At 37.5% G+C, this 17,319-nt stretch overlaps 1 protein-coding gene across 5 annotated transcripts in view; it reads left to right on the forward strand.

Annotated features, from left to right (window-relative positions):
- Positions 1-17,319, forward strand: part of LOC114246971 (uncharacterized) — a 357,666-nt gene that overhangs the window by 145,828 nt on the left and 194,519 nt on the right. For all 5 annotated transcript variants that reach the window (XM_089730729.1, XM_089730727.1, XM_089730728.1 and 2 more), the window contains exon 2: positions 13,524-13,941. In XM_089730729.1, the coding sequence (XP_089586855.1) occupies positions 13,524-13,941 (418 nt within the window). The remainder of the gene's footprint in view (positions 1-13,523; positions 13,942-17,319) is intronic.

Genomic DNA, 17,319 nt, shown 5'->3' on the forward strand with positions numbered 1-17,319 from the left:
ATTAATCTCATTGTTAAAGATTGTTACTTAAGATCCGCTTTGGTTGTTAATTGTTATTTTTTCAATAATATTTAGCTTTTGGCTCCTAAAAATATCATAAACAGTTTTCTATCACGTATCAAGTTTTATTATTGCATGTGATTTGAACCTGCGCTCTCATGTGTGGGTTGCAGCAAGTGAATGACACCGACTTATTTAAGTTGAGCACAAAAATATATATAAACACATTTATTTTATTGAAGCGAAACATTTTTTAAATTTAATTCCGGTAATATCGGCATCAAATTTGTATGAGCGTTATCGAAATGTCATCATCAATTACATTTCGACGCAGGGAAAGTAACGAACTCGCTGGTTCAACAAAAAAATTCAATTCCCATAATTACGGGCTTAAAACATTGTGGTTCGATGAAAGTTTCAAAATTGTATGTTCGCATTTAATTTTCTTTGAAATCTGAGGTTAGCAACTTTGTGTGGTACGAAAAAAAGAAACTCAACCAAATTTGATCTTTGTCATTAAAAACATTTTTCAGTGTACCAATTTTTTATTTTACTTTAACGTGAACCAAAAAAAAAACAGGTTGTAATTAAGTGAAACCTACAATTTTTTTTTATCTCATTCTTTCACAGGCTATATGCTATAGGTTTATCAGTTTGTTTCTTTTTAGTGTTGCGCTTTTCCAGTGTCATTGCCGTTTCATCGAGTTTGATTCAATTACAATGTTACTTAAGAAGTTTTCACTTCAAAAGTTCGATATGTATGCCGTTTCTTAATATTTTATACCGATAGTATTTTATACCAATAGTATATGCCGATATTATTCTTTAATTACAATTAAAGGTAACTAATGCAGAATAAAAAATAAATAAAGTATCAAATTATTCAGGATCTGTTAATGATACATTAGATAGAGAAGCTCCATTCATATCGTGGATTGATCATGGCAATGATCACTATTTGGTTTTTATTGCGTGGATGGGTGACGGTATGGAATTTGTGACTAGATCTTACCTGAACTCATAAGCTTTAAAACACCCACCACTAGACATGAAATTGAACTCTCAATTGCATTTAACAACGGCTGTTCCATCATCCATAAGCCCTTAAATTTTAAAATATTTTAAACTTTATGTAGAAGCAACATCATGCTATATATAAAAATGAATTGCTGTTCGTTAGTCTTGCTAAAACTCGAGAACGGCTGGACCGATTTGGCTAATTTTGGTCTTGAATTATTTGTGGAAGTCCAGAGAAGGTTTAAGAGGTAGATAAATATGAAAATGTTCGGAATTAAATAAAAATATAATAACAATTTTGTTTTTCCTTTGATGTGTCTCCCGTCGGACGAATTCCTTTTGTTCGTTTTAAGTTTATTTTATACAAAAGTTTAGGTCTTTTATTTATCGATTGAGGCACTACGAAGTCTGCCGGGTCAGCTAGTGCTTGATATTCCCTTGAAAACAACTTGTATACATTAAATTTATTTCCTATATTCAATCTCGTGCGCTTCATTAGCATACCAAGTTCTAATCTCAATATAGACTGAGATACTTCGAGCAATGATTCACGTAATCTAGGTTACTCTATTTTGAGTTGACTGCCACTGAAACCGGTCGCAGTACTTTAATAATAACCACTTTCATAACTGATTGGTTTAATTGATGAAATACTGTTATCCGGTTTCAGCCGGTTTCCGAGAGACAACACCCGGGAGTGCATTGGACTTTATAGATACTTATGCTATTATGAAATTTCTTCAAACGAGGCTGTGGGAAGTAATTAACGGTAGCCAGTGGCTTGAAGTGATCTGAAGAATTGTTCGAAATGATACTTTCAATTCGTTTTTACCATCACAACGTCCGCCACCGGAGCAGAGTTCATCTATACTACCTGGAGCCACTGCGTTCATCCACAGTGCGTTTCCAGATATCTTTATGCCACGTACCATCCGGCTTTGGAATGAGCTCCCCTCCACGGTGTTTCCCAACCGCTATGACAAGTCCTTCTTCGACGAGGCTTGTGGAGAGTACTTAACGGTAGCCAGCGACTTCGCTCTGCCTAAGCTGGTAGCCTGGAGCGGCTATTCCAGCGTAACCGTAACTAGTAGGTTAACTCACGGGGCTCAAACCTGACTACCATGCTAACACGAACCCTAGCAAGAGTCGTGCTTCGCAGAATCTACCACCGGATCGGAATCGCGACTCACTGAGAAGATCCGGCGAGAAACTCAGTGGGCTGTGTCTCAGAGTTAATTTACTCGTCGAGCCCTTCGTCGCAAGCGACGGGTTCGACGAGAACGGTGAGCGGTGCTTGAAGTACCTAGAAGTACTTAGTGGATTGAGAGGATCCGAGATGACGTGTTTTGGGCGACGTCGACTGCTTTCCATTCTGTCCGCAGGATCGGGCATGTGACTGTGCCTATGCATATACAGACTCTTAATGTCTATTTCGGCGTCTCCCGAAAGACATTTCCAAGTGAGGCTTAGAAAAAGAAATTATAACTAATCATTGGCATCACGACCAACTGAATATTGGCATAATGCTCTTACAATTAGGAATTTCACCTTTACACGGATTAATATACAAAATATACTGATATTCAAAGAACGGTTACTGGTGGACCTCTTGTGAGTCCGCGTGGGTAGGTACCACCACCCCGCCTATTTCTGCCGTGAAGCAGTAATGCGTTTCGGCTTGAAGGATGGGGCAGCCGTTGTAACTATACTCGGGACCTTAGAACTTATATCTCAAGGTGGGTGGCGCATTTACGTTGTAGATGTCTATGGGCTCCAGTAACCACTTAACGGGTGGGCTGCGAGCTCGGCCACCCATCTAAGCAATAAAAAATATATAATATGTTTATATATATATTCAAAGAATGCCAATACGCGTAATACGGCTCAGAGACGTGTCGAAATTTATTATTATTTGTGATTACACATACATATAAATGTCGAAGCTTACATCGATTATACCAAATTGTAGTCTCGCGCTGATTAACTTGTACCTTGTGGAGGCGTTAATGAAGATTGCTAAATGTTGGTGTTGTCATTGTGACATTGACAGTTCAAAAGGCAAAAGGTATTCACGCGTAAGTGCCTCGTCGTTTATACAGTAAAAACTTATTTTACGTTTTAATCTCGCATTTAGTATTTTCATTTTATTATTTCTCACGTTTCGAATACTTTGCTTAGTACTTAGCTTACTTCGAATAGTTTCCGTGGTGATGGAAGACCCAAAGGGTTATTCGACGATATTTGATTATTTTGCGAATAATATTGTAGGAATCATAAACTGTAAAATTACTTTGAATTATGTCTATGACTCGACAAAAACCTTAATAGCTTTATTACCTTTTTAAATATCTATATAATTTTAAACACATTCCGACGTGTTTGTTGTTTTTCTTAAATTTACTTCAACCCTTTTGCCTGATTCACCTGTAAAGCAGAACACGAATCAAAAATTTTAACATCGACAAGCAGTTAAAAATATATGACTAATTTTTTTATATATACATATAAAGAAAGATAAACTAAAGTATTTTATATAAAAGGTGGTGTCATAAGGCAACTTAATATCACATAAAGGCTCCGCTCCTTCAGAACAATAAAAACAAACTGTCTAAACTTTAATAATTCTTGAACATTAACAACATTTGAAGTCGTCGTGGCCTAAAAGATAAGACGCGCGGTGCATTCGTATCGAGCGATGCGACAGTGTCGGTGTTCGAATCCCGCAGGCAGGTACCAATTTTTCCAATAAAATACGTACTTCACGAATGACTTCCACGGTGAAGGAATAACAAATTCAAATTCAAATTCAAAATCATTTATTTCAACTTAGATATCAGTATGACACACTTGTTGAATGTCAAAATACAAATAACAATGTTAACTCTACCACCGGTTCCAAAAAAAGCCACAGTCCTGAGAAGAACCGGCGAAACAAACTCAGCGGGCTTTTTTTTCTTTTTGTTTTTTCTCAAATATTTTCTTTTTTTTTAAATAAATAGAAATATTCACAATAAAAGAAAAAACAAGTCTAAAAAAATAATAATAATAATGAAAAATGAAAAGGCCAGGAGCGAGCGCCTCATTCCCACGTAGTGCCATCTAGTAAATAATCCTTAACTTTATAATATGCCTTGTTGCACAGACGTTCCTTAACAGTTTTCTTAAATCTATGAACAGGTAGTAGTTGAACGTTTAGTGGGATCTTGTTGAAAAGCTGTACACCCAGCCCCCTAAAAGAGTTGCTTATTTTCTTAATTCGAGCCGCCGGCAACGCAAGCCTATGTTTGTTCCTAGTGTTCACATTGTGCAAATCGCAGACTCTGGGGAATTCTTCAATGTTTTTACGCACGTACAATAAATTTTCAAAAATGTATTGGGACGCTAAAGTTAGAATTTTGATTTCCTTAAACTTGCCCCTCAAGGATTCCCTCGGGTGCATATTATAAATAGCACGAATAGCCCTCTTCTGCAGGATGAAAATCGTTTCGACATCGGCAGCATTGCCCCATAGCAAAATGCCATAGGACATAACACTATGAAAATAACTAAAATAAACCAAGCGTGCCGTATCTTCATTAATATACGTCGTAATAATAACGTCGTATAATAAAAATTAAATCCGTAAAAATTGTGTAATTATTGGTAGGACGTCGTGTAAGCCCGCACGGGTCTGTACCACCACCGTGCCTATTTCTGCCGTGAAGCAGTAATGCGTTTCGGTTTGAAGGGTGGGGCAGCCGTTGTACTGTTAAAATTGAGATCTTACAAGTCATGTTTCAAGGTGGATGGCGGTATTTACGTTATAGATGCATATGGACTCCAGTTACCGCTTAACACAAGGCTGGCCGTGAGCTCTTCCTCATATCGAAGCAATAAAAAACAATACGCATAAAAAATATTTTATTTTAATTTAGTTTAAATTTATTCTATAGAAGTCTGTTTTCGCATTGGTATCTAAACGAGACTTTAATCACGGTATTTCGATCTTAAAACATATACATAAAAATAAAAAAAGCCAAGAAACACGAGTTTGCATATCTTGTTTTAATTAAATACTAGCAGTTAACTTCGGCTTCATCGGCGTGTTCAATTAATTTTTAATTTGAAAATAGTCAATTAATTTTTCTAAAGATTTAATTCATAGTTTCCAGTGGTTATAAGATGTTTCTCAAGACGTTAGTTTTGTCAAACCACTTATGTTATTCTACTGACTTAAAATTATTACTATAAAAATCAATCACGACTATCAGTTGTTTCGATTTGACGTGAAAGAAGGACATACAAACACACTTTCACATTTATAAAGTTAATATAATGTGTAATAAGCATGGCTATCTATGAGTTATGCAAATTAACAACTACATATATGCATTTTCTTATGTATGGCGTAAAATTGTATTTAAGATAATTATATTATTTAAAGTAGAAGTTTATAGTCATATATTTTTATAGTCACCCTCTTTAGGGCCTACTGTACTAACTTTTACACGTGCAGCTTGTGGGCTGGATATACTCAAAGATCGTACAATGCTCTCCGTGTTCAATACAATAACGCGTTTAGGGTGCTGGTGGTGCTGCCCCGCTTTTGTAGCGCATCAGGGATGTTTGCAGACGCGCACATAGATTGTTTTTACGCTACCATGCGTAAGAGGTGTGCATCTCTGGTAAACAGAATGAGGGCCAGCTCCAACAGTATCCTGAGCATGATCGCAAGCAGGCTGGACTGTATATACATGGGTCGGTGTGGTGCCATCTCCCATGGGATGTTACCACAGTAATTCATTGTGATCTAAATATAACTACTAACATAGGTCAAGTTTTATTAACAATTTATATGAGTCATGGATACTTGAAATAAAAACATTATTATTATTATAGTGTATTAAACACTGCCACGCCTGGGAAGACGGCAGGACACACTCCGGCGAGGTGGGCAACAATCGGCCGGAGCGTTAGGGACTATTGGGAGAGAAACCGGCGAACTATACGGGCATTGTCGAGCAAGACTGCTTTTTGCATTTGGGCCACCACCGACTTTTTGTTGAGACCAAGCCTCTCGAGATGTTTTGAGAGGCTTTTAGGGACCAAACCATTCACCGACACAACTACCGGGATTATTTCTGTAGATACCACCCTCCACATGTCGGTCACCTCGTGCGCCAGGTCCAAATATTTGGTCTTTTTATCTGCCTCGGCCCGCACGAGGTTCTCGTCATAGGGGATGGTGATATCCACCAGAAATACCCGAGACTCCGTCTGGTCCATCAGCACGATATCAGGCTTATTCGCAAGAATAGTCCTATATAGTCCTATAGTTATTATTATTATTATTATTATAGAAAATGTTAATGTCGTGGCTCTGTTTGAGTCATGAGGTCGTAGTCTCAAATGTATTTTGCAACGACCATGTCGGTTGATAAAGTATAACGTAATTCTGTTTCGCCATTAACTTTTTTCATTGCTTATTTGTGTGTACAAGCCCACGGCTTTCTTTGTATTAAGTGGTTACCGGAGTACCGGACGAAAACAGATCTATGTCTCCATTTTTTGGTACAAGGGTTGCCTCGCCCTTCAAGCCGAAATTTATTACTGCTTCGCGGTCGAAATAGGCAGGTTAGTGATACCTATCCGTGCAGGCTGGTAGTAGGACCTTATGAGTCCGCGCGGGTAGGTACCACCATCCTAGGTGAGGCAGTCGTTGTAAAAACTATACTTGAGACCTTAGAACTTATACCTCAAGATGGGTGGCGCATATACGTTGTAGATGTCTATGGGCTCTATTAACCACTTAACACCAGGTGGGCTGTGAGCTCGTCTACCCATCTAAGAAAAAAAAAGGCTCAAAATATAAACGTTTAATGCCTAAACATTTCACTTTACGTTAAATATAATTCGCTCTATCTCTTTTAAAGCAAAATCAATGCGCATAGATTGGAATTAACAAACCCGTAAACATATCTTCGCAATAAAAACGAATGGAATTAAAGAAAAAAAGCACACCACGGACTTACTCCGAGTCGCAATCGCCTTAATAAAAACCCTTGCATACCTATCACTTAATTAACTACAGATATAATCATGGTCCTTTAATCTTATGCTCGTACTAGTGCATTACCCACTTACTGAGTTAAGCGCTAAAAATAGTACGGGCAACGATTAATCCCGGAACACGTTTACATGTTACGATGCGATTCAGATATTAAAAAGTGGATTGTCGGTCCAAAAATTATTTACGAGTCATTCGACATTGAAACTGGTTGAATTATATAGGGCGTCCCAGAAAGAATGGATAATCCTGAAACACCTCATAGTAGAGCTATTGGGGACTCAATATAAAAAAAAAAATTAGGTCCAAATTCAAAATAAAGAAATAATACCAAAATTTCATGATTAAAATTTAAGTTTAGATTAACTTTTATAAAAAATTACACTAGCTACTCATACGATTTCCTGCATATTCCTTAGTATATATAGTCCATGTAGAGTATTATAACACTAAAAAGCCTATGGATTTCATTTATTTTTAGCTGATGTATATTCCAGAAACGCACGGCAGTATGGAAAATATCAACTTTTTTTTTAAAATACCGAATTTACCTGAGATTTTTTTTAATTTTTTTTTGTGTCTCCGACGCCTCTTCTATGAGGAGTTTCAGGATTATCCATTCTCTCTAGGATACCCTGTATAAACACATTTAAATGGATCTTAAATTGCACATTACATACTAACTTTGGTAAAAAAGAGTTTTTACCAATTTTTCTAGGCGCTGAAAATGCTATTCGTATAAAAATTACTAGATACTTAATTTTGATTGCTGAATAAAATAGTATATTTGAGGCCGTCAGCGTAAAAGTGGCTTAACCCACAATTTTTGCAATTTATTTAAAATATGATAAATTTTTATGCAACACCGGCCTATCCCTAGTTTCAAACATAGATAGCAGATGGCTTTGTAAAAATTATTTTTGCGCGTATGTTTGCCTACGAATCGGTGTAAAAGTAAATTCAAACTTCATTATCTCCATACTAAATGGTAAGGCCACTTTTGCGCTGACGGCCTCATTTATTGAAATTATTTTGTAATAATATAATGCACTATTCAAAGTCTTAAGCCAATATATAAAAGGATTTCTATTAAGCATGGCTTTCTATATACAAAATAACTCTATTCAATTTCACTGCTATTAAAACTGTATCACAAACTCTACCGGTAAATCATCATATGATTTGCATTACAGGATCACGGACGATATAAATAGCTCGGACTAATAATTATTATCGCTCCCGGCTACCGAAGTCCGTTTACAGCCGGCGACACGACACAGTCGCGACGTCGCGTCGAGACAAGCCACGGTTATAAGTTATTAAAATTATTACGCTTTGCTTAAACGTGCCGTAATGGGCTGCTTAAAATAGTTTTAATTATAATTATGCAGATAGCGACGGAAGCGTATTCAGCTAACTAAAAATACAGAGCATATTGGAGATAGAAGTGGTGAATCAATATACAGTTACATAATTTTTATTTGCATAATTACTGGTAGTATATGTATTATGAGCCATCACCACCCTGTCAATTTCTAACTCGAAGCAATCATTCGTACCGTCGTGAAGATTTTATTTTTTATTGCCCTTCTGGTTATTGGTAGTAGGACCTATTGTGAGTCCGCAAGGGTAGGTACCACCACCCTACCGATTTCAGGCGTGAAGCAGTAATGCGTATCGGTTTCAACGGTACTGTTAAAAGTGATCCTTAGAACTCACATCCCATGGTGAGTGACAGCATTTCCGTTATAAATAAATGTCTATGGGCTCCGATAACCATTTTTTTTTATTGCCCTTGTAGGCAGACGAGCATACGACCCACCTGATGGTGAGTGGTTACCGTCGCCCATGGACTTCAGCAATGCCAGGGGCAGAGCCAAGCCGCTGCCTACCGCTTAATACTCTCCACAAGCCTCGTTTGAAGAAGGACATGTCATAGCGCTCGGGAAACACCGTGGAGGGGAGCTCATTCCATAGCCGGATGGTACGTGGCAAAAAAGACTAGGTGGGCTGTGAGCTCGTCCATCCATCTATGCAATAAAAAAATATGAATTTCCCTTGCAGCGCGTTACCCCCGTCAACCTGCTCGTAATGTTTCCTTTACAACTGTTCCTAGTGAATGGTATTTTCTTAATAACGCCTACCTACACATCTCTGTTACCTGTTAAACACAGGCGTTGAATGTGTGAGCTCAGACCGTTTCCTAGTCTTCCTATCGATTTCTGTAACGCTGTGGGTCGTAATGTGAGCCCGGACCGATAAGAACACGCATGGAACTGGTGCTACAATCACGCCTGTTTTTATTGGGAAATACTTTGGTGTAGGAAAGCCGATATTCCAACTCAGTTATGACTTGCAACTCGTGTTTAGTAACCACTTAATTCCAGGCAGACTATATGCTAACCTAGCAGATGTTAAGTCAATAAAATAAGCCTCCAAGCGAATTTAGAGCAAACCAGTTTACTCACTAAGGAAGTATTTCAGAATGTCTCGGGCGCCGCAGAGTCAATTTGGCGTCTCTTTGATGTCATTCGTGACTGCTTTATCTGTCAACCGTACTGCCGGGCTACGTGTGTATACTGTGGACTTGAACCATTTGTATGAATGTTTTTTTTTAAATTTATTAGAGCTGTCCATGTTTATTATTGTCTTAATAAGGATTGAGATTGATGCGTCAATTTATGTGTGAACTTACGCCACTGTAATATTATTTGGTCTGGTTTGGTAAAATTAGAAATTCAACGCTGAAAAAGTTGAAAAGTATATTATTATATCATCTTTTAAAAATTCATTAATATAATTCCACTATCATAATATTTTTTTTCTAATTTTAGTTGTAATAATAAGTAATAATAAGGTGTCAAATAACCAAAGGTATGGGCTATCATTTAAGTCTTAGTTATAGTTATTTAAATGTTATGTATATTTATATGTTATTTATTAACATGTATTACATTTTTTGACATGTTACATTTGACATACTTATTACATATTACTTAATAATGTTTAAAATTGCAACACAAAAATATGTAGCGTCCCATCTAAATCTCTACGAAGTGCACAAGTGTATCTCAGAACTTTACTGTTAAGAACTTACAGAACTTACTGTCAATACCGTTTTTAAATACACACATCACCGAGCTAATTTGTTTCAAGAAAAACCGACACAAATACGAAGTTGAATTTTATTAAAAATCAATTTAAATAAATAGACAAGTTCATAGTTAAAGTGTTAGTACTTAAAGAGACAAAAAAGAACGCGTTGCGATGAAAATATTGCCGTGTAAATGGGGCTAACAATAACGGAATCTCCGAGTTTCGCCAATACTTTTCTTATTACGAACCGATGAAGTACATTTTAGTTTGTACATTATAGTGATTTGTTACTTAACTGTATTGGGCGGAACGCTTCCTTCCCGTATAAATAAATGTAAGAATTTAGATCGGAACAAATAGGGTTATGTTCCCTAATGTGGATCAATCCTTTTGGAACGAAAGAATATAGACTCCACGTAACGATTACCGGTTAGATACTACCTTTTTTTGCCTACCTCTAGGGCTAGGGGTTATGCTAACTTCACCGAATAATGTACCTGAACTTCGAGTCTTAGACTGAACATCTGCCTTAACATGAGCTCCTTCGGTCAAACTTAGAGTTGCTTTGGAATAATGACTATTCCGTCATTCGCAGAGGAACGCTAAAGAAATAGTGATGTAAAAAGAATGAATTCGAAGTAGATGAGTTAAGTAGGAGAACGTACCTCAGATAATATTAAAAAAGTATTGTGATAAGATATATTTATTGATTGATGGGAAGACGACCTTACGGTCCACCTATTGTTATGCAGGTTTTGATTAGGCATGTGGCATGAGGTTCAGATTATATATGAGAACAATTGTTCAGTTCTGTCAGGTTTGGAACGTGGGGATAATTATCACCTTGAGATATAAGTTCTAAGGTCTCAATATAGTTACAACGGCTGCCCTGCCCTTTAAACCGAAACGCATTACTGCTTCACGGCAGAAATGGGCAGGGTGGTGGTACCTACCCGTGCGGCCTCACAAGAGGTCCTACCACCAGTAAAAAAGATTATTGCAAAGTTGAGTTGAGAGGAAGGAATTATTAAATAATTATGATTTAATTTTTCTAATTTACTTTGGTTATGCTTGTTATCGAAACGTGGTCCCAAACTGTAAATTATTCGAGTCAGAAAGAATATAATGACAATCTCTTAATAATTGCATTGTGTCAAATTTTACTCCAGTTACGCACAAAATCTCTAGAATTTCATGCAGAAATAACTAGGTACCGCGAGAGTTTTATTGCTTGAATAAAGCCTTGATAAGGATTACGCAAACTTGGCTGAATGTTTAAGCACACATAAAGATTACGACGAGGTCAATTTTGATATAAATAAATGATCCTTTGTTCAAAGATTAAAATATAGTAAAAATTAATACGGAATAAAATTATAAAGTATTAATGTTTTTACGTAAAGATTGGCGTTTCTCATACCGTCGATGTTGTCTCTCGGAGGACGTATTGAATTAGTGAATTAAGTTTAAATTATGTAGTCTTCTTTGTTTGTACGAGGGCTTAGATTTTAAACATGAATTCAAAGTAAAAGTCGAGAGTAAATCTTTTTCGTATTGCGACCAGTGAGCGTTCTTTGAACTTAATTTTAACTCAAATAATTTTAGCGTATTTTTATCCAAACAATTATCGAACTATGATCTACGCTAGAAGCTACAAATCTCGCTACTCTTTTAAAATGTAACAAGCCACTAAATCTGTAATTGTAGAGTGCGTTTCAGATTCCAACAATAAACGCCACCATTCATCATACCCACCATAACCCCTGGTCAGTTCGGCACTTGGAGCTTGCGTGAATTCCCTTCCACGACGTCTGACCAGCGGTACTTGGGCCTCCCTACGGGGCAGCGTCCCTTTTTTTCCTACCTAAGCTGGTAGTCTAGAGAGACCATATCTGCGTAACCTTAACTAGTCGGTGAGCTCACGGGGCTCAAACCTGACGATGTTGCTAACACGAACCCTAGCAAGAGCCGGCTTCGCAAAATCTACCACTGGATCGGAAACGCGATCCACTGACAAGAATCCAGCGAGATACTCAGTGGGCTGTGTCTGTGGGTTAATTTACTCGCATGCGACGAGTTTGACGAGAACGATGACCGGTCAGTCCCTGTAGTACAGCCGTTTTACAGTACCAGCCTTACTGCATCCGCAATAGATCCCCAAGCCTTCATCTCCCAAAGGCTTAGAGAGCAGTAAAATTAGGTTAGAGTTAGTGTATTTTAATTTTTGCATTAAGAAATACAAAAAACTGGCAATCGAGTTAAACCTCGCCGCCACAGTATGGAAGTGCTCAATATTAACCGGAGCTAAGCTAACGAGTTAACTAAAACCGCGCAAGGTTCAAAGGCAGCCCGAGGAAAGTGCGCGTCTAGTCCGTCGCAGCCGCGCGGGCGATCGTCTGTCGGCGCACATTACAAGGAGCAATACCTGGCAACGAATGCGTGATGCTACTCGCTGCACGAGACTCCCCTTAGGGGTATCAAACGTGGCAGTTGTAACTTCACACTAAAGAATACACTTCCGAGAGGATTGCAAAGCTGAGAGTATATATACTGAAATCTTTGCGAATTCTAATAGCGCGATGCAGGTTTTTTGTTAATAACTTTGTCAATTGTTACATAATTTCATCGTTTTCATCAATAATTGTAATATATACTGATATAACATGATTTAAAGAAATTTGTTTTAAAATATTATGATTTTTACTGGTATATTTTAAAGGAATTCTGAAAAACATTTCCTGGACTTTATTTTGGTTGTACAACGCCATCTAGTGGTAGTTATTCAAAGATATTAAATCTCTTAAAAGAGTTTTTTTTTTTTTGTTTCGTTCAGTGTTTCCCAGTTTAAATTTGTTTCATTTTAATATTTTAATATTAGATTTTCTGTCTAATTAGTAATCTTGTATATGAGCATTAAAATTTGGACTTTAAACAGACAATTTTCTGTTTAAAATTTACACTATTACCACCTTCCTATAAAGCTATATTTTTAGGTTTTTTTTAATTTAGCCTATTTAGTAGCTGGATTTAGATAGTTTTTGAAAAACCGTCGCTCTTTTAATGTTAAGTCATTTCCAATGTATGTAGACTATAGTATCCGCTATGTACTTTTAAGATATTGAGTAGAATATCATCAATGAATACTATATGACGCCATTTGATTGGCGATTCAGTTTTATTACTTTAATATTCGAATCATCTCAAATAATAGTATGAAGGATTCGTTGTTAAGTCGTGAATCTGAATTAGATGAAAGCTACTTATTAGTAAAATAAATGATTGAGCTTAAGAAAATACAGTACGGCGGTAGTCTAGTGATATATAAAAGATATTCGATTTATTGAAATTATTTTCTTTGTTGCAGGATATCAAACAATGACCGAGACGAGAGTCCTGTTACCGACGGCAATGTCCCACCAGAGCCACCTGACCGGCCGCCCGGGAAACCTCGACAAATACACCCCGAAGATAAAACTCAAGTTTTGGCATACGACTCCTCGTGTCGACGTAGAAATAAACCCAAAACGCTACCCATAGATGAGAACCATTACAATCATTTAGCTAATACGAATGTACTGAATTCTCCGATGTATCCGTTGACGCCGAACATTTGCATCGAAGGGGGTAAGATTGAGTTCATAAAATCGCCGCCGGGGAGTGCCAGAAATAGTTTGGCGCTAGCCTCGCCTCCTCAGACCCCGTTGTTAGCGCGGCGCGGCTCTCGGGAGAAACGTGAAGCACGGATTTATGACGAGCCGACTGAGAAGTTCGACGGTGACAAGGTAGATGGCGCTTTTTTACATTTTTTCGCAGTGAATAATGTTACGCAAAACCGGTGCAGTGCACGATTTGGAATTTGTACGCCAAAAGTTTTATTATTTTCGACGATTAATAGGTTCGACGAGTGAATTAACCCATAGACTTTTTTTTATACCATAACCCATAGACACAGTCCACTGAGTTTCTCGCCGGATCTTCTCAGTGGGTCGCGTTTTCGATCCGGTGGTAGATTCTGCGAAGCACGGCTCTAGCTAGGGTTCGTTTTAGCATCAACGTCAGATTTGAGCGTACTGGTCCGGTTACGCTGATGTAGCCTCTCAAGGCTATCAGCTTAGGTAGGAAAAAAAGACATTTATATTATTTTAACGTTTTCAAGAGTTTGAATTATCAATCTTATCATTAAGCCTCTTGAGATGTTATGTATGACTTGTTATAATATGATTAAATGTGTTTGCTGATGAACCTTGATCGTTTTGTATTGTTATCGCATTGATGATTGAACTAAACAATGAATTGTATTGTTCTCAATTTCTATCATGTCACTTCGAAGGTAAATTCCAATTAATAACATCATCCAAGCATTTTTAGATTTTTGTGTTTACGCTGGCGAAATCCTGGCTCAACCGATTTAAGGTTTTTTTTTTATTGCTTAGATGGTGTTATGTGGTTACTAGAGCCCATAGACATCTACGATGTTAATGCGCCATCCACCTTGAGATATAAGTTCTAAAGTCTCAGAATAGTTACAACGGCTGCCTCACCCTTCGAGCCGAAACGCATTACTTATTATTACTTATTACTTATTAAAGTTGATTAACGGAGCCCATAGAATTCGCTTTCTGTCACGAGGAAATCGCAAGTTCTAGTATGATGAAGACCTGTGATAGAAATTATTCGACTTGATGTCTCGCGTATAGGCTCATGATCTTTATGGGCTACAACGGATTAGGCGGGTTGTGATTTTCTTTTCTTTTTCTATTCGCTAGTAGCCTAAAGGGCTGTTCAAGCTACCAACGGACGGGTAGGTGAGCTCACGGGCTCAACTTTGAGAGAATTTGCTAACACCAGCCTTAGCAAGAGCAGTGCTTCGAGGAATCTACTACCGGATCGGAATTGCGATCCTCTGAGAAGTACCGGTGAGAAACTCAGTCGTGTCTATGGCAGGGAGATAAACGTAGTACAAAAATCGCAACAAACTCGAAATAATTCTAGCGCAGTGAAAAACAAAACAACTTTAGACGAAGGACCGTTTACCCTCGTCAAAAACCTTTCAAAAACTTTTCATTCGCATATTTACGTTTCGGAATATATTTGGTCCCGGCGCCATGATGCATCTGCGGCAAACGGGTCCACGAAGGAATATTTACGAAATGTGTTTAAAAAACAAAAAACCTAAAACGTACGCCATTTTTGTAATACGCTTTTATTAGCTTCAGATGCAGTATGTTAGTATGTAACGGAATCTTTGAACATGATTTTGACCCCCCTTCAAAACGTCGGATTAATTCGAAATTTGGTATACCTACTTATTAAGGACCGATGTCAATTCAATATCACGCTTTTTTTTACAATAAAATATTTTTTTCTTATACTATGTTTAATTCAAATTTATTAAAATTTATTTTCTATTTTTTAGTTGGAATTTCTATAAAAGCTTTTTTTGTTAGTTTTTTTAAACTATTATTTTTGACAATCATTACCGCGTTCTTATGGGAGGGGTGGCGCCGTGTCCTCGTCGCAAAAATAGGAAACGACTTGTCGTTGCCGAGTGTTGTAGCATCGATGCTCGGCGACGACGAGTCGTGGAAGGCGATGCTCGACTTCGGCGAGTGCACCATCTCGCAGAAGGAGGCGGCGGGGCGCGTAAGAGACGCGCAAGCCCGCCGCCGTCGAGCGGGGGCCTAGCATCACTACAGTTTGAGCTCCGTGAGCTCACCTACTAGTTAAGGTTACGCTGAAGTAGCCTCTTAAGGCTATCAGCTTAGGTAGAAAAAAAAACATAGTGCGAAATAAAACCAGCTGCGATGATTGGTCCGTTCACGTTGGCAACTAGGAAATTCTAGGTGAAGTCGCGTCGCAACTCTATCAAGATCACGTCGAGGTCACCAGTTTGAAGGTATATACGGCGAAGGGAAAACCTTCCGCCGAGCTGGTGGTATTGCTCGGTAGACCGACGGTCCGCCTGTTGTTCTTCGGAACTTGTATACAAGCAAGCTTATCTTACTGTCGTAAGCGAGATTCGGGCATCTCTCAAATATCTTGTCTTCCGTGATGGCTACCACCACAATTACCACGTTCTTACTTCGTTTAACAAAACGTCCGTGCTCTGTAAAAAAAAACTAGTGGTCCCCCTGTAGTCGAAATTCGACTATAATTGAAATTGCAAGTTTGGACATTATTATACTTCTATAGTCAAAGACTATTTATTGTACTTCTATACTCACGAATTTCGCCAAGACTGTAGACAAATAATATTAAAGGCAAACAATACTATTCTCAATTTGACCACAGACTTTCAAAAATAACAAAAGTATGACAATAAACACAGAGTATATGTGTCGTGTCAAATACACGGTAGTCTGTGTATAATGTTTTCTTTATTGATTTAATGATTTTTTTATGCATAATTAAAAAATATATTAGCATTCTGCATTCCTTCTCTATATTCTCTGTAAGTGTGAGAAATATTATAGTCCTCCGTCCGGGCAATTTTCGTAAAAAGAGGTACAAATTTTCTGCTTGACGTATTAACATATAAATCCCACCTTAAACACAAGTAGAAAACTAAGGGATTTGCACAAAAAGTAAAAACGATAAAAAAAGAAATCTTCTTAAGAAATATCCAACAAAATCACAGTGAGAAAATCTATGGAAGTTCAGGTTGGCTTACGGAAACAATTCAAAAACGACTAAAGACGCATTAGGGTGTAAGTACACCAATTACAGGCACCCTCGAACGTAGACGATGAAGGGAAACTTAAATCTATGTTGTACATTTAAGTGGTATATTATATATAAACGAAAAATATGTATTAAGGAGAAGTATGGCACTTGATTTTCATCTTCCTAAATTGATAGATGCGGTAATATTTTTCGATGTCGCATATAATAAACGTAATTGAAATTATCTAGCGGTTTTTACTGTCAGCAATCCTATTTCCGACATTTCGGATACTTTAATATTTTGCTAAACGTGTTCTATAGTAATTTTGATTATGGATGTGTTTAAGCTAACAAATAATCTCGTCATATGAGATAGGCCTTGGGACCATTAGGAATTACTAGTGGTCCCCGGTTGTCGTAATTCGACTATAATTAATTAATTGAAATTATAAGTTTGTACACTATTAGGATTCTATCAAAGAGTACTATACTTCTAC

The sequence above is a fragment of the Bombyx mandarina genome, chromosome 10 (assembly GCF_030267445.1).
Source record: "Bombyx mandarina strain Sakado chromosome 10, ASM3026744v2".
In the NCBI taxonomy this organism is placed as follows: Eukaryota; Metazoa; Arthropoda; class Insecta; order Lepidoptera; family Bombycidae; genus Bombyx; species Bombyx mandarina.